This window comes from Dipodomys spectabilis, unplaced genomic scaffold (genome assembly GCF_019054845.1).
Source record: "Dipodomys spectabilis isolate Male_0828 unplaced genomic scaffold, ASM1905484v1 ptg000019l, whole genome shotgun sequence".
Taxonomy (NCBI): domain Eukaryota; kingdom Metazoa; phylum Chordata; class Mammalia; order Rodentia; family Heteromyidae; genus Dipodomys; species Dipodomys spectabilis.
In genome coordinates, this window is record NW_024870696.1 from 11,486,943 (window position 1) to 11,505,640 (window position 18,698).

At 43.7% G+C, this 18,698-nt stretch overlaps 2 protein-coding genes across 3 annotated transcripts in view; one reads left to right on the forward strand and one right to left on the reverse strand.

Annotated features, from left to right (window-relative positions):
* Colgalt2 (collagen beta(1-O)galactosyltransferase 2) overlaps nt 1–8,648 on the forward strand; it is a 103,035-nt gene extending 94,387 nt beyond the window's left edge. Inside the window, exons 10-12 of the mRNA XM_042674435.1 lie at nt 1,232–1,359; nt 5,008–5,214; nt 7,043–8,648. Coding sequence (XP_042530369.1) covers nt 1,232–1,359; nt 5,008–5,214; nt 7,043–7,319 — 612 coding nt within the window. The 3' untranslated portion in view covers nt 7,320–8,648. The remainder of the gene's footprint in view (nt 1–1,231; nt 1,360–5,007; nt 5,215–7,042) is intronic.
* Nucleotides 8,649–15,516: 6,868 nt separating this feature from the next.
* The window catches only part of Rgl1 (ral guanine nucleotide dissociation stimulator like 1), a 159,054-nt gene continuing 155,872 nt past the window's right edge, over nt 15,517–18,698 (reverse strand). For both annotated transcript variants that reach the window (XM_042674286.1, XM_042674285.1), the window contains exon 18: nt 15,517–17,818. In XM_042674286.1, coding sequence (XP_042530220.1) covers nt 17,631–17,818 — 188 coding nt within the window. In that variant the 3' untranslated portion in view covers nt 15,517–17,630. The remainder of the gene's footprint in view (nt 17,819–18,698) is intronic.

Sequence of the window (18,698 nt, forward strand, 5' to 3'; positions counted from 1 at the left end):
GTCTCCCTCAGGCTAGCAGCTAAGAGTCAATAAGGGCAGCCTTGGTATTACTGGGGCTGAAGACGGGGTGATATTCAGACCTTAGAGCCCTCGCTTGTGTTAGTTCATTGCCATCATCCAAAGCAAGGTCTTGTATCACCTTATGCTGTCATGTCATCAGATATTAGGTGATTTCAGGCAAGAAGTCACACAAAAGTCTTATGAATGAGTTGGAAGGAATGGATTCCTTCCACCCAAGAGAAAATTATAAAGTGCCTTGTCCAGGTAACATAAGACAGAGAAATCGACTCCATATCTTACAGATCAAAACCTTGATGGCAGTCGTATTGGAAATGGGGTTCCTGAGTAAGAGACAGCTTCCACAAGAAATGAAAAACTTCTAGGGCTGGGAAGGTGGCTCCGTGGTAGAGCGCTTGCCTTGCATGCATGAGGTCCTGGGTTCAATTCCTCAGCACCACATAAGCAGAAAAAGCCGGAAGTGGTGCCATGGCTCAAGTGGTAGAGTGCTAGCCTTGAGCTGAAATGCTGAAGGACAGCGCCCAGGCCCAGAAGTCAGGCCCCATGACCGGCAAAAACAAAAACAAAACAAGAGAAATGAAAAACTTCTAAAGACCTTTGAATATCTTTTTGCATCTAATAATCCATGTTATGCTTATCTTTTATTTAACTGAAATATGAGATTGATAGATCATAAAATACAGTCCAGACAACTCTCATAAAATGAATAATACACCCATGTTAATCAACATTTGGATCAAGAAACAGGTAACCAGCACCCTAACGGTTCCCTCTCTGAGCTTCCTTCTAGTCATAAGTTTTCATGGTCTTGATCTCTAAAAGCATGAAATAATGGCTTTGCCTATTTTTGGACTTTCTTTTCTACAAACGAAACCTCAGGGCATCTGCACCCTCTGAGTATTATATTTGGAAGATTAACTTACCACCTTGCCTCACGGCAAGCATCTTGTTTAGTTGTAGATCATGCATTCTCCCTGTTGTAAATATACCATAGTTTATCCATTGTGCTTAGACTTTTGCTTAGATACTTGCTTAGATTCCAATCATGAACTATTATGAACTCTGCTACCATATTCTTGATTTCCCTATATTTATCTACTAAATAATATTTTGGCTATAGCCTCTGTATATCACCTTTTAATAACAATTTTTGAAAGTAAAAAATGGCTATTGAACTTTTCAGAGCATATCTTCTCACTGGTGACCTTTGCAGGTAATCGATCGAGAACTGGAGAAGACTCTTGTTATTGAAGATGATGTGCGTTTTGAGCATCAGTTTAAGAAGAAGCTGATGAAACTGATGGATGACATTGACCGAGCTCAGCTGGACTGGGAACTCATGTGAGTGACAAAAAAAAGAGCAGGCATTTACAAGGCCCTCTGACTTATCCAGGGACAGAAAGCTCCATTTCCCCAGCTGGTAGGAGATGTAACTCAACTTTCCTTCCAGATACCTGATTTCACACCATAAATGTGTCTAGACACAAAGGGATAAATAATCACACACACACACACACACACACACACACACACACACACACACACACACACACACACACACACAATGGGACTAGTGCTCATACCTGTAATCCTAGCTACTCAGGAGGCTGAGATCTGAGGATTGCAGTTCAAAGCCAGCCTGAGCAGGAAAGTCTGTGAGACTCTTATCTCTGATTAACCACCTGAAAACTGAGAGTGGCGCTGTGGCTCAAAATGGTAGAGTGCTAGCCTTGAGCAAAAGGACAGGGACAGCACCCAGACCCTGAGCTCAAGTCCCACGACAGGCCAAAAAAGTACATTTCTTTTTGGACAGACAGTGTCAATCCTTCCCTTGCTCTTGATTTGTATTTTGTTTCATTTTCTTCCTTCTTTCTTTCCTTCCTTCCTCCCTTTCCTCTCTTCCTTCTTTCCTTCCTTCCTTTCATTCTCTTTCTTTGTTTCTTGTGTCTTTCCTTCCTTTCTTCCTTCCTTCCCCCCTCCTTCACTTCTCTTTTCTCTTTATCTTCCTTTCCCTCCTTTTTTCTCTTCCTCTTTCCTCTTTCTTTCTTTTAAAAACAAAACAACACTTTCCTTCTAGCTCTCTCCAAACAAGCACAGAGTTCTGAACCATTTTTTTTCACTCCCCAGCTGTGTGTCAAAGGCAATTGTGTTAAATCAGAGCAGCTCCTCTGGAGCAGCTGCAGCCGCCCAGCCTTGCCTGCCCCTCCTCTCCCCGGAGGGAAAGGTCAGCAATGGACCCAGAAGGGATACTTGTTCTCTCAGAAAATCCACTGCGCAGAGCTCAAAAGAAATCTAGCAATACCTCTGTTTTCAATGTATTTGATGTTGGTATAATTTGGGGAGGGGAAGGGAAAGAACAAAATGATTAAATAGAGATACGGTGGACCCATTGCAACAATGAGATGTACAAGACACTATGTTGTAAAACGAACTTTACAATTTAGGTTGCGGGGTGTGGAGTGGAGATGGGAGGGAAGAGATGGTAGAGGAAAAACAAAGAGGGAGGCAACAATGCTGGATAAGAGATGTACTCATGACCTTGCTCATGCAACTGTAACCCCCCTGTACAATAGGAAATGTACTCATGACCTTGCTCATGAGACTGTAACCCCTCTGTACAGTATTTTCACCAATAAAAAACATTATAAAAAAAAGAAACCTAGCAATAGCCCAACCAATTCCTAAGAAACTGACCTCCAACTCAGTACAACACACAAATGCGCCCCCCCACCCCTGCCTGTAATTGCTTGTGGTACTCTGCACAGCTGGCCGTGCTTCCCCATCCTCCAGAATCATGCCCTGCAGCCCTTCTGCATGGATGGATGGCTCTGCAGTCTGTGCTTGAGGTCTTCCAGGCATGGGGCCTGGATGCATTTTTATGCCCATGGGACATGTGTAATCAAGGAAGCCTATGCAGATAGTCTGACTGGTATATTTCTTAGGACAAAATAGAACAGATCAGAGAAGCAATGATGATTGTCCTACTAAGGATATGGGGTAGGGTATTCTAAATTTCATAGCTTGGCCTAGTTAGCATATTCCATTTAACCTCTTTATATACTCTTAAAAACTGTACAATAGAGTTTCAGTGTTTGCCTATCTTTTTCTAAAATGAAGAATAAATATATATGACTTAAACTCAGAACTTAAAAGTTGATAATAATCCATAATAGGTACTCCAAATCTTTCCAGAATAAGGAAATAGTAAATGGAAAGAAGTTGTTGGAACCATCCTGGGAGAGTTCTTCAATAGAAATAGAAAGCAAGTCACATACATCGTTTTCAGTTTTTTGTTTTTTGGTTTTTGATTTTTAATGATCACACTAAAAAGATAAAAAAAAACTTAGATGAAGGTAGTCTTAATAATACACTTTAGTTAATCTAATACATCCTAATATTATCCTAGGATTATTAAAATTATTTTTATTTAATGGTTTTAAGATATTAAATATTTTCATGTTTTTCAATCATTAAGGAAATGGTATCCTTTTTGGTACCAAGTCTTCAGCATCACAGAAAGAAAAATATATGCAGTTCATTTAAAATATTTTATTTTAATGAAAAAGCCTATATAGTCAATTCCTTCATCCCCTGAGCATATTTCAAATTCCCTTCCAGTCCCTGACACTAGGGAAGTTCTGATCCTTAGTCTGAAAAGACAGTGGCTGAGAGGACATGTATTTGATGTCCTCAGAAATATTGAAAATTGGACATCCATGTGCTCTGCAGATCTTGGGATGTCCTGACCTCAGAGAATCCCTTGAATGTTGAAAGAGATCATTCTGGCAAAATAGTCAACTCAACTCACTCTACTCAAGCCCAAACCAAACAGGCTGCAGACAAAAGTAATGGATCATAGAGCTATGAACAGACTTGGAAGCTAGGAATGGCAGAAGGTAAATCCTGTATGGTTGAAGTTGTTCATGGAGGAGGGAATGGATCTGAGTGCCTTCCTCAGAAGAAAGTGGTCTTGGCAGAACTAGAAGGGTGTGAGGGAGGAAAAGAACTTTTCAGAGTTGTCTTTCACACTCCCAGAAGGAGCCCTTTGGGAATGGCCTTTAATCCTCTACTATAGACAGTGCTTTTTTCCCACAGCCTTTTCTGTCCTCTGTTTGCCACCAACATTTGGAAAGCTGTACAGAGAACATCAGTGCGGAGGCTCTGGGGATGTGAAGACTAATTCAGGATTCCCACATCTGTCCTTTTATGTCTCTCAAAACTCTGTAAACACATCTGGAAATCCCATACTATCTTTGTGAAATGATCCAACAGATCTAATCTCATCTTTTCACATCTTAACTTCCTGGCTTGAAGACAGTCCATGGGCAGGGCTGGCTGGATGTGAACTCATGTAGATAAGCAGCGCAGAGAAGTGATTTGTGACGGCTGTAGCTGGCGATGGGAGGCACTTTGTGGTGTGATCAGACATGGCCAGTGCAAGCTTTAGAAGCTTGTCTGTACACAAAGGACATGTGTGTGCTCTTATATGTGGAAGCTAGCACTAATTTATATGTGTACAAGTAAATATACATGAGGTTGTATGCAAGTGTACACAAAGGTTTTAACTGAAATATGGTATGTGCAGAAGAGACTTCAAATGGTATAATTCCTTAGAAAAACTAAGAGCCCAACAAAATGAATAGCAGGAAACTGACATTTGAAAAGCGTGGTGGGGAGGAGGTCTGAGGGAGGGGGATAGACAGATAAAGAGAGGAAGGGGGAACGGAGTCATAGTATTCAATGCATACCTTATGAAATAAGAAAATTGAGGGGAGCAGATGGATTGGGAGAAATGGGGGAGAACGAGGTGAGGCATTGATCAAGATGCATTGCATTTGTTGAATTGTAACTCTTTTGTACGACTACTTAAAGATAATAAAAACTATATTTAAAGCTGTCTATACAAACCAAAGCTGTGCTCCATTCTTACTCTATTCAACAGCCTAGTATTCAAGTTGGAACTGTTCTCCTCTACCCATTTCTTTATAGTTACATTGGTAGGAAGAGGTTGCAAGTGAAAGAGCCAGAGAAAGCAGTGCCCAATGTAGTCAACCTGGTTGAAGCTGACTATTCCTACTGGACCCTGGGCTACGTCATCTCTCTGGAAGGAGCGCAGAAGCTGGTTGGAGCTAATCCCTTTGGGAAGATGCTGCCAGTGGACGAGTTTCTGCCAATCATGTACAACAAGCATCCTGTGTGAGTCTTTCTCTGCTGCTACACAGTCCACTTATAATCATGCTTCTTGAGTAGAACCCAATATTATCTGAAGTCGTCCCAGTTTCCTAAAGGAGATGTCTATGATCATAATCAGGAGAGGTTGACTCAAATGAATAACCCCATTAATAGCCAGGGAAGATGAGGCAGAGATGGTGAATGACTTGCCTAAAGCCCTTTTTAACACCCAATATGTATATGTAGGACCATCATCTACTTGGAACTATGCTTGTCTTGGCTCCTTTATTTCTATAATCTTGTACATGTGAAGGTGTAGTTTGTAAATTTTTTCAATGAATCCAGTTCAGCTCATGTGTGTACCATTGACTAGGCAGGGGTAGCTATCTTTTCAGACCTTACAATATGGTTAGGAACACAGACTCATGACCAAATCGAATGAAATATTGTAATTCCTGCAGTCACAGAGATGTGGGGAGAGTTCAGGAGGTTGAGGGTGACCCCAAGCCACTTATCCATGGAACAAGGCATTATGAGGCTTGAATTTCCATAGCCCTGGCTTACTGGGGATCTAGTATTCATCAAAAGGCATGGCAGGAGATGCTTTCAGCTCTCCAGTATGCTATGAACCCTTTAAGAGCAGGATTGTTCTCACATCTCTGTTTCCTTTAGAGAGTAGACCAAATATTATACATAAATAGCCGCCCAAGCAGCGACTCCTAACCTTGTGAGTGAGGCAGACCAAGGTCTGACCTTGGCTCCTGCCCTTATTCCCTGAAACAGAAGGAAAACTAATACTTAAGAAGGACTTATTTTGCTCAACATGATTTGTTCTAGTTCCAACCATTTCCCTACGAATGCCATTCTTACTTCTTAATCTTCTTGATTTGTCACATCGTTTTTAGATGACTCCATGTTCTTGACACCATCTATGGGAGATAGATGCATGTGCAATCTGAGGGAAGCTAGAAGGAGGTCCCAGAAACAGAGGGAAATGGGTGAAAAAATACAGCGGAGGGCCCCATCAGCTGCACTGGACATTGATGATAGGGAACTAAGCGCTCAGGGGCAGCTGTGGGAGGGAGGGGGTGAGAGGGAAAGAGGGAACAGCCGACACTAAGCAAATCACCTGATTTGGAAGAAATAGTTGTATTGTCAACGTTTGTAGAGTTCATAAGCTTTATAGACCATGATAATGACAATTCGCCTTGTGAAGATTATAATGTGTTTGTGACTTTAGCTAAGCATCACTTTCCCACAATACTGTGACATTTAGGTAATCACTTAATCTCAATAAAGAAATTTTAAAAAAAAAGAATGACTTACAAAGCCCAGTGTGAGGTCACCTCACATAACTGCACAGGAACCCCGGAGGCATGGCCAGATTGTCCCCATATTTCACACTTGCAAGGAGCCAGGGTTTGTGCAAGAAGCTAGCATTCAGTTCCCAGCTGCCACACTCCTTAGCCCTTCACATCTCGCTTACCCGACAGCTGCAGTCCCGGATCTCAGACACCTTCATTTCTTAATCCAGGAATCCAGTATTATTTATAAAGTGATTGTGTTTATTTATCATCATGGTCCAACAGAAATTAATTTTCACCATTTGGAGTACAACCGGAAATTCATCCATTTCACTCTTCTAGTTAAATGCACAGAAATTTCCTGGCCTTTTTACCTATTCATGTGAACCTTTAAAAAGCTTAAGGAAACCTTTATGGAATTTGCCTAATATTCCTCACAAAGACACACAAAAGAAAAAACACAGAAGTGATTCCAGGCAGTTTCGGAGCTAAGCAACACCACAACCCTTCTATCCAGCCTCTCAGGTCCTGTTTATTCTTGCTTTCAGAGCTGAGTACAAGGAGTATTATGAATCCAGGGACCTGAAAGCGTTCTCTGCCGAACCCTTGCTCATCTACCCCACCCACTACACAGGCCAACCTGGATATCTGAGTGACACAGAAACCTCTACCATCTGGGACAACGAGACAGTAGCTACTGACTGGGACAGAACACATTCCTGGAAGTCCCGGAAGCAGGGTCCCATCCACAGCAATGCCAAGAACACAGAAGCCTTGCCGCCACCAACTTCTCTGGACACAGCACCTTCAAGGGACGAGCTCTGAAAACCTCCTGGGAGAGGACCCACCTTGGTTCATCACTGTTCAGTTTCTCCACGGGGCTGTTCATCTGTTTGCTCCTGTTCTTTTGAGTGGTGTGGTCATCTAATCAGAGTGGTCAGATGTGATTGAGCAAAATTAATGTATTTTTGACAGTGGAGGCAAATTGGGAAATTAGCCCCAAATTTCTCACAATAGCCAACAGATGGGTATTATGGGAACCATTAAGTTAAACTTTAGTCCAATCACCCAGTTCTTCTGCTAACTAGCCCTGATACAGGAAGCAACATGATTCAGTCTTGCATGAGATGGGGTCACCACGCCATCACGTTGGTACCTAGGTAGTCATAGCACCCAAGACAACTGGACCACACTTCTTGGTCTTAATGGTCCTTTTTCCATGACAGATGTGACCTTTTATAACTCTAAGCCAACTAGATTGCATTTATTGTCCAGTTGGCCTGTTGTATATGACCTTGAAAATCTGTGTACAAGTTCTTCTTTTTATCTTTTAAATAAGTTAAAAAGTGGATTTTTAAAATTCTTTAATTTTAAATTTATAACTTCCTGTCCATTAAGGATGGGTAACTGGCTGTGGTTGAGACTTAGCCTTTGCCAATCATGGGTAGCTGGAGCTCTTCTGAGAGGCATCCAGTGTGCCATGCGGATAGAATTTTGGTAGCTATTTGAGGGCTTATGTAGATACTTGAGAGAAAAAGAACTCAACCTTTGGCCTTGTGTCTTGTGGCCACTTGATTCAGGACGGGGTATTTATAAAGATAAGTGTAATATATCCAGGGCCCGGGGGGAGAGGTATGCCCTGCCTAGTACAGCACCTCGCGCTTACTTTTCCCACCCCTTAGCCTGGGAATGAGAGCAGCAAGTGTGAGTTTTCTGAGTCAAAAGACAGAGCACATTTTCAGGCCAGCAACTGTGTGTGCCTGGGTTTTTCATTATATTTTGAATTATTTATTTTACAAAGTGTGAGGGAAAACATTGTCTGCTCGATGAGGTAGAGAAACAGATGTGGCTAGTTTTCATGGCACCCTGGGGAGTGTCCCTCTAGCCACCTTGGTGCAATGACCCAAGTTTCCTGAATGTCCCAGCCTGTCTTTTGCAGGGAAGCCTGTTGCTTAAGGATTCTAGCCATTTGGAAGCAAAGTAGTCTCCACTTTAAGGGGAAACAATGGACTGGACAACAGATCTAGACCAACAACTAGGAAAGTTCTTAGAGCCCAAATCCTGGGTTGGCACCTTGTCTCAAATGGTATCCCCTGCCAGGTGCTGGTGGCTCATGCCTGTAATTCTAGCTACTCAGGAGGCTGAGATCTGAGGACCAGGGTTCAAAGCCAGCCCAAGCAGGAAAATCCATGAGATTTTTTTTATCTCTAATTAACCACCAGAAAACCGGAAGTGGTGCTGTGGCTCAAAGTGGTAGAGTGATAGCCTTGAGCAAACAAGAGCTCAGGGACAGCACCCAGGCCCAAAGTTCAAGCCCCACGACTGCCAAAAAGAAAAAGAAAGAAAAGAAAAAGGTATCCCCTGAAGCCAGATGTGGTGGCTCATACCTATAATCTTAGCCACTTGGAGGAAGAGGGAAGGTAGAGATCAGGAAGCTAGTGACTGGAGGCCAACCTGGATAAAAAGTTAGTGAGACTCTTCTATCTTAACCAATAAAAAGCTGGGCATGGGGGTACATGCTTGTCAGCCAAGCTAGGCAGGAAGCACTAAGTAGGATTCTGATCCAGGCCAGCCTCGCCCAAACTGTAAGACTATACCTGGGGCAAAAGAATAACTAAACTAAAAGGGGCTTTGGAGAGTGACTCAATGGTAGAGGACCTCCCTACTACGTGTAAACCTCTGATTTCAAACCCAAGTACTGCCAAAGGAAAACAAAATAACAAAACAAGAAATGTTTCCGGAAATTCCTGTCTGCTTTCTTTGTAGATTAATTTGGTGTAAAATGGAGAGTTGCACTAACTTCACAAACTGTCCAATGTCACAATGGAGCATCTTAGGATGCCTGGTGATGGCCCACCTCAGCTGTCACCTTCCTTCCTGATTAGTGGTTGATCTTCTCCACAGAACAATCAGCCAGTGAGGAAAGAGGTCTTGCCAAACTCCAGTTTTTACTGGCAGGACATAGCTATTGGAATATTAACTCCTCTTATCTAATCTTCTAGAGAATCAGGAAAAGCCTCCGAGGAACCGGTATCAAATCCTTAGGTCACCACTAAGGTTTCCTTAAGTGTTTGCAAATTGAGTGTGTGCAAGTGTGTCTGGCCTTAATGATCTTTTTTAATGGGTGGGAGATGGCTGGGTGTTGGGAGTGAAAGAAGATTGACTTGATTTTTTTTGTGTTGTTTTGTTTCATAAAGAACTTCACTTGTCAGCTGGTCTGATGGGTTTTTAAAGTCTCCTTTCTTAAAAGACATTGGATTTAAATTCTAGAGTTGTAGACTAGGACTGTTCTACTGTGAATAAACTTCTGGCTCTGCTTGTCCAGCCTTTGTTCCTCCTTGCTCAGGGCTGATCTCCCCCTGTCTGGATTCCTTTCTGGATACACACACGTGACCATGGCGAGGTGGGTGCTACTGTGAGCTTGAAGTGTGTTCAGGATCCTGCACACACAGGCCATGTGTCGATGCACTAGAGTGTGCTGCAGGAACATGAGGAAGGGAAAAGGGTTGACATGTTTGCACCCTACTCTGTCTTATGGTGCAGTCTCAGGGCAGAGAAGTGACAAAACTACTTGTCTGCTGGAGCTGGGGGGGGGGGGAACATTTAGAACTGAGGATTGCTCATTGGTTACTTGACATACTGGTCAAAATGGCTAGAGAAGCTGGGCCTTCCAGATTTGCACTAGACCAAGAGTGTCAGAGGCCAGAGAGGACCCTCACTGCTGTGAGATTCCCAGGGCAAATGAGACAGGGCACACCTACCTTACCCAGATGGTGGGGGGTGCTGTGCAGCGGTAGGTACACAGTATGCACACTGTGTGTACAACCAGAAAGGATTCCAAGATACAGAAAGAAGTCTTAAGGTAGCTACCCATCCTGTACTTTGTGCTAACAGGTAAGTCTATCACGAAAGATAACTGAGATGCTTGTCCATGTTAGGAGCAAAAGCAAAGACAAAAAAAAGATAATTCATGTTAGCCTCAACAATTGCTTCTCCAATATCTCAAAAACCACACGTAAGCATTGTCTTGCTTCAAGTCTTGTGCTGGACACTGACTGCATAGGATGAAGTTAGGTCTCCACCTCTGCAGGCTCCACTGTCCACTCCAAGGGAGGATTCGTGTGCCACGTGTAGCTGTAGCTCAGAGACTGGATTAAATAGACCATAGGACCCCAGAGAACCAGTTCTGTCAGGAGTGTGCTAGGGCCTCTGTTCAGGAGAGGGGAGATTGCACTGGTTTTGGAGTTTGCTGCGAGTTGGGAAGGAGGAGGAGAGCCTAGCGATGTGGGTGGGAATGCTGGGCAGGCGTAGAAAATGTGGAACTGGCAGTGGGGAGGAATTGAAGTGAGTGCTGAATAATTCACTGATAGATGCATTGAATGGGATTGCAAGGCATGCGGTAGATGGATCAATAAAAGTCATTGCTGGGCAGGAGGCTAACTTCCTTTCTGTTCTGTGAATTGACCTATAAAAGCCTAGGTGTTTTGTTTTTGTATTTAGCTTCTTCCCATCCCTATATGAATAACTGAGAAGAGCTTGCTTGGGTTGTTGTTTCTTCCACACCCAAAGCCACTCCCAAAGCCATCCCCAAAGCCATCTCCCATCTGCTGGGAAGGGGTGGAAACAATGAAGAATTGTTTCTGGGAAGTGGCTAGCTTTTTAATTTACTGAATTTATTATGTCCCTCTGGATAGTTTCTTCAGCTTGGCCTCCTCTGGGTTGAGGATTTTAATAAAATTGTCAGGGCTGCGCGATTTCTGGAGCCTGTGGAGCACCTGCTTCAAAGGCCCCATGGATCCAGCCATGGTTCCTTTTCCATTCTAGAGGTGGCTTGGCTCTTCTTCCTGCATGAGCTTGAGGGCACCGTCCTCCCTCTCTGTTCTGCAGAGAAGTTTAGAAAATGATCAATAACAAAAATGGTCTCTTTGCAAAGGAGGTAGGAGTTTGAAGCACACCCCCAGACAGGGTTGACTCACCCACGAGTTGATGGTGTGATCTGAAAGGCGTTCATTTTAAAAAGTCAGCACGGGGCCAGCACTGGTGGCTCTCAGCTGTAAATCCTAACAAATTCAGGAAGATGGGATCCAGGATGAACAGGAAAGATTCTATTGCCTTCAATATTATTTTCAGAGCACTGGAAAGGGAAGTATGAGTGGAGAGAAAGGGACTTGGGTGGCGCAAGGCCTTCGAGAATAGGAGGGAGAATGAGAAGGGTCAGCTTCCAGCACAGCAGAGAACGATGCCCTGCGGCCCACAGAAAATTGAGAAATACAAGGACCAGACAGGAGCAAGAAATGCAGTCCATCGCCAGAGAGGTCTGTGCACAGGCCAGAGGGAACCAAGGAGGAACACAGAAGCAAAAAAAAAAAAAGAGGCTTAAAACTGGAGTAGTGCCAGCCTTGTCCTTAACGTGATATTGTATCATTTTTGAGCCTGCAATAGTGAAAGACCCCGAGGTACTGAAATGGAATAGGGGTTACCCATGAGCACCAGGACATGTGTAATACAACAAGCCACAGCCAGGCGTCAGCGCTGTCTCTGGACAGGGCTTTCAGAGCTGAGAGCCCCCTGCAGGAAAGGTGTGGAATGACACCGAAGAAGGAGGACCCAGGCTCCTGGCCTCTGTGGAGAGAAATCGTCCCTCCCTCACTGCAGAGAACATCCAGGTCCCTGATATGAATCACTACCAGCTGTGTGCTGACATGCTTGGCCAGCTCCGAGAAGGATACTTCATCCCAGGGGCTCAGCCAGCAATCCTCCCCCCACAATCCCCCTGCAACCCCAGCCGGTCCTCACTGCACAGACTGCAGACCTGGGGCTCAGGCCTCCCTCTGAGCCTCTTTGGACCATAGCTGTGGAACACGCTGTAGGAGCTCTGGACATGCGCCAACGCTATGAGTCAGTCTTTCCTCAAGGCCGCAACAGGCTTAGACTTTCCCAGGGAACTGTTGCACACATGAAGCCCCACCTCTAAGAGTTCCACATCTGGATCCCTGCTGCTCACCCAAGCAGGGAAGTGGAGGACTTGAAGACAAGGCTTCCCTCCAGCCAGAAGGAGCATTAGCAGCTGCAGCTAGGCAAAGAGCACAGCAGTGCTGTGAAGCTGCCCTACCTCCTTCATTGATTGCTGGCTAAGAGCTAATATAATCCCAGTCTCTCTTCATTCTCCCTCTCTCTGTCTCTGTCTTTGTTTCTGTGTCTGCATCTCTCTGTGTCTCTGTCTCTCTGTTCTCTCCCTGTCCCCCCCCCTCGGTCTTTCACATAACCCACACACACACCAGAGCATAACATATAATATACAGGAGCTTGTAGCGTCCACCACCATCATCTCAGGTACTGATTTTTCAGATAATCACACTGCAGATTCTCAGATAACATTATGGAGGACTTGCCTGCTGGGTATTGCATAAATGAGGCTCAGAAATGGATGTCTGGTAGAGGTGGTGAAGCTAATAGTCTCAGCAGATTTTTCCCATTTCAAAACTGCACTTTTATTTTTTTTAATGGTAGTAGTAGTTCAGACATTTGAAATCATTCGCTGCTGCTCTCTTTCTTGATTTATTTTTTAATGGCAGCAACGGTTCAGAAATTCGAAATCATTCTTTTTTTCTTGTTTGATGTATTGTCACCCATTTTTCATACATGTATAAGAAACTGGACTTATAGCCTGTGAACTCCTGGGTGATCCTGGCACTGGCTCTCTTGAATGGAACCCTCCTCCTCTGGGGACTTCACAGGTACTTCTCTGAGGTACACCTGCACCTGTGGCTTGACTGAATCAGTGGATCCAAAATAGATCCAAATCTCAGCTGAGGAGCCATCTCTGACATGCAAATAGTGCTCATGATAACAGGCCACAGCAGAATGCTCCCTGGAGACTTTTAAGATAAACAACCAAATGCCCAGCCTATATGAGTTCATAGGAATGAAGAATGGAGAATTGGGGACATAGCCAATAGCTATCCTAGAATTTTCTCCAGCTCCACAAAGGTAGGTGAGTGTGTGTGTGTGTGTGTGTGTGTGTGTGTGTGTGTGTGTATACAGTCATCTTGTAGACTTTCTTCCTCCTCCTCCACTCAGTTTCCAGACCAGGGTGATAAGAACAGAATGGACTTTGATGATGCAGGTCTCTGCCCTTGACCTACAGCCATGTACCATTCTGGGGCTCAGCTACATGCAGGTACTGTAAAATCACTGGCTACAAACTCAAAAAAATATTACATACATCGGATTCTTCAAACTGCGGTCGACGAATTGCTTTGATGGAGGTTTCTGGGTAGAGTACTTGGAAATGACAGCCAATAATGGCTTCAAATTCTGAGGCTGAAGTGATCACATTTGGCTGACTCTTACTAAATTTTCTTGGCTGGTAGACAACATTCAATTATTCTTTCTGCTAGTTTCTCCTCCTGTGACCATCTTTCTTTCTTCAGTTTTTTCCTTTGCTCTGTATGGCCCCTATCTCAAACCCTTTCAAAACACTGTTTCTGATGACGCTGGAAATAAAACCGATTGTCCCAGATACTCTATGAGGAAGACCTCATCCCAGTGGGGCACAGATCGCAGTGTTTGGGACTCTCCTGTACTTAGGTCAAGGGCTATGAATCAGGTGACATGTGTCACTTTGACCTACAGAACAGCAGGAACCAGACAGAACAGTTCTGAGTGTGTACCCCTTGTACCTTCAGTGTAGCTTGAAAGAAAAACATGAAATGGTAGAGTTGGAGACTTTCCTGGTTTTTGCTGCACCATCCCACAAACTACAACTGTGATTCAACTTACTGAGATTTCTTGGCTTGTTACTCCAGTCTAGTCTAGCCTAGTCTAATAACATCCCGTCTGGAAGTAATTTCTATTGAGATAGTCTAAGAAAAACAGCAATGCAAAAACTCAGTATAAATAACCTCGTAGGCATCTGTAGAAGAAGAGACTTGGCACCAGGAAACCTCTCAGAAGCCAGGGCACACAAGCAACACCAAATCTGAACCTCCTGATGCTCTTGCACTGCCTGGCAACGAATCTGTGAGTTTACCTTAATCAAGATGGAAATATAAAGACATCACTTTAGAAAAAAAAAGTCACCAGGCCCAAGTTTCTAGATAGAGACAAAACAGAAACGTTTTCTTCTAGAATGATTTTGAAAAAAAAAAATCATAATGCCAGAGATAGAAATCCCTTTGCTACTGCTCATTATCAACTTCCTATTAAAACACCTAAATCTCTCTCTCTAAAATTCCTTAGGGGTCCCCTAAATATGATTTGGATCCACTGAGGATTCCATTGGAAAATGACTCTGGGAAATCTGATAACTGATGCTGCTATGTGTCTGTCGAATGAAGCCAAGCTCAGACCCAGTGCTTTCTGGGAAGACCTTTACTCAATTCATAGCGATCACCTTGGCTTCTAGAACATCAAGGGAAGTTTCACAATTATCTACATAATAGCCATTGCTGAACCAGATGAAGGCTCTCGGAAAGAAGGCATGAATTACCTTGCATCCTCACTTTAAATTAGATTTTATTTTCAGTTTTTTTGCCAGTCATGGGGCTTGAACTCAGGACCTGGGAACTGTCCCTGAACTCTTTTGCCTATGGCTAGTGCTTTAACACTTTGAGCTATTGCTCCACTTCTAGTTTTCTGGTGGTAAACTGGAGGTAAGAGTGTCACAGACTTTGTTGCCTGGGCTGGCTCTGAACCACAATCCTCAGATCTCAGCTTCCTGAGTAGCTAGGCTTACAGGCATCAGCCATCAGTGTCCGGCTAAATTAGATTTTATAAAAGGAATGTGCACTGTGGCTCCTAAGAACAGCAATCGAGCAAGACATCATTTCACAAGGAAGTTTCCTGAGACACCCCTCATCGCAGTGTGAGAAAGGCCAATCCTACCACTCCCTTTCCCTCTGCTTTCTCCAACTGGTCCAGGTGGAGTGGGCTTCCAAATGCTTCCTGACAATTTGGAACCCAGGACCCATGTGATGAACACTCCAAAACCAATCCCTTTGGAACTGGCAGCGCAAGCCAATCAAGTCCTGAGCCAGTTTATTAGTTTAACCAAAAGGTAAACAGATGATGGAGATGCAGAAAGACAAGCATGCGAGTAGCTGGAGGTATTGCCCGGCTGTCCACCAAGAAGCAAATTTAAGATCATTAAAGTAGCATTAAATAAATGAGGCCATGTTTTATCTACTTGGTATTTCCACTGTCTTTAAAAAAAGGTAAATATATATAATATATATTTTACATTGCAGTATATAAATCTAGGTTCTACATGTACAGTATAAACACAGAGCAAGCACATGGGCACAGCATGTAGATCTCAGTAGGCACACCCTGAGCCAAGTCAACAGTTCTACATCTTCATCTTGACCTTGTCACCAAGAAAGTCAGGCTGAGGCTACATTTGCCTCAATCTCCATGATGGCGGCGACCCTAGCCCCCTCTCCTCCAAGCACAAAAATACAAATTGAGCCAGGCTCACAAACAGAAGAAAGTGCTTTCCGATCAGTTGAAAGCGAGTCAACCTGTCTTTCTAACACAACATCCAATCTCCTACGATGATCAAGGACAGTTATTAGAAGACCAAGGAAATGGAGTCACTTCTTGGTTCATGCTTTGGTCCTTCACCCTCAATCTCTAAACTTTTCGTGATATTTCACGAACTTTGGGAACTCTATCACAAGATTAGAAAAAAAAAAAGCTGCATGTTCCAATCTGTAATTCATCTATTCTAGGTTCATTCTCTTTATTTTTTGGAATAAAAACTGGTATGGGGGAAATTTTTCTTAGAAAAAGACAATCATCTGAAAGTGCTTCTCATACACGTCAACTTCTCACATATGGCTTTTTAGTTCAAACCCCAGCATAGCTCAGATTTGGAAGGGAAAGTGTGATGGTGTTACAAGAGACAGAAGTGTCTCTTAGCAGTAACACCAGGATTGCATCTGTGGGGACCTGATAAAGAATGAGAACGAGTCCATCTGGAAGGATGTACCTCTTGGAGAAAGGTCTGAGATAAGACACATTTCTTTCCCCATGACCAGGCACAGGAGTGCTATAAAATTAGTAAGTCAAACAGATGTGGTTATTGGCAGGGAGCATCCTCCAACGGGCTCTGAACAGGGCGACCACTGCACAGATCTTTCACAGGCTCAGCATGATCAAATGTAGTCAACCGCAATGTCTACACCTGAACAACAAATTGCACATAATACAGAGGTACGAGGTTCCAGATGGCAAGAGGCTCTTGACAGAGTTGCACATGCAGAAGGCAATGAGAAAAGGCAATGATGAGTGGCAATCCAAGACACAGAGGAGTCCAAATGAGTCATCGTTCTTTTCGCTTTCCTTTGGCTGGTAAGTTAGGAAAGAACATGGCTATTTGTTCAATAGCAATGATGATGTGTTCTTTAGGCGAGAAAACAGAACTACAATGGGGTTGCCGTAAATCAAAGCGGGCTTGTGTTGACTACACCGGTGTCATGATGGTGACCGGCAGGACATGGGGGCCTCTCTGGGGGATGGGGACAGAAAGCGACAGATGCAGGCAGAGGTTGGAGGCCACAGACTCATCCAAACCCTTTGCAAAACGGCCCTTCATTCAGCCTGTGGGTTGTTCCAGCCTCTGCAGCTGTTTTCTCTGGTGGCACTTGATTGAGAAAGTAATCCTCCCTTTTTACAAAAATAAAGCTTGGACTCCTTCTAATACTGGCACAAAGGACATTCTGTGTTCCTAGGACTGATTTGATTTACATGGAAGATAAGAGCCTAGGTTCTTGGTTCCTTCTATTTCCCTGTAAACAGTGACCTTAGCGTCCCAGGCCATTGTGCAAATATGTTTTTCCAAGGTCCAGAATATCCCATAAAGTCCTCCTTTTAGATCTATATCTATATACACATACACATACATACTAATATGTGTACATATATATATATTTATAAATGTGGTTAATTTTCTGTTTCAGTCTCAGGTCCAAGAGATCAGTGGATTGCTCATTCTTTTCATGTCAAATTCATTTCCAATTTCTCCATCGAGTGCTTTGCACACCACAAGTAGTTAATAAATATCTGTTGGCTTCACCAGTGATCCTGTCCTCGGCCCCCCTCTGCCTTTGGCAGGCAAGGGGCCCCGGCCCCCCTTCAGAGGGTGATCTTGCTGTGTCTGTTACTCCAGCAGCCCCGCTTCGCTGTCCTGGGTAAGGTCAAGCTGGTCCGGTTACGCAGTTTCACCTGCTCTTCCACTGAGTTCTTTTTGCGTAAAATGAAGTCAAAGTTCACTTGGCTGTTCATGGCATAAAAGACATTTGCCGAGTCTGGGATCACAAGCTCTGGGAAAGAGGGAAGCAAAAGCAGTCAGTTTGTGTGACACCCTGCCAGGCACAAGGCTAGGGTGAGGCGAACCCTTCATTCCTGGCTCGTCACCTGGGCCGCACCTTTGACCCTACCCCCAAAACTGGTCCCAACAATTTCTATCTTTAAAAAAAAGATTTTTTTTATTATCCTGTATTAGCTGTCTGAGTAGGGATCTATTATGACATTTCCATACCTACACACAGTGAACCTCAATTATACTCCCCCCCCATCAGTCTCCCTTATCCCATCCTTCTTTTTAAAAACCATTTCAACACAGTTCATGGAGCACTAGCCAGTGAGCAAAAGCATCAGGTATCAAGCTCAAGTCCCAGTCTCAGACCAAAATGAGAAAGAAAAAATATTTCCAAAAGATTTCATCGTTCTATTTTTGTATATGCCTACTCTGGCCATACTTACTGCCATTCTCCCTCAAGTGACGCTCCCCGTCCTGGTGGTACCTGCTCCCCTCCTCCCCCAACAGGGAATGTTTTAGTTTCCTGTCATTCTTTTAAGTCGAGCGCTCTACCACTTGAGCCACAGCACCACTTCTGGTGTTCTAGTGGTTTATTGGAGATAAGAGTCTCATGGACTTTCCTGCTCAGGCTGGCTTTGAACCTTGATCCTCAGATCTCAGCCTCCTGAGTAGCTAGGATTACAGATGTGAGCCACCGGTGCCTGGATCTTCCTGTCATTCATTTTATAAATAATTATACAAAGAGGAAAAGGAATGATGGAGAACAAATAATATCCAAACATGTTATGTCTACGTATGAAGATGGCATAAGGGAGCTCATTGAAGAGTTCTCTGCAAGTTTAGGGGCAGCTTGAGATGCTGAATTCTACAAGTGAGGCTTA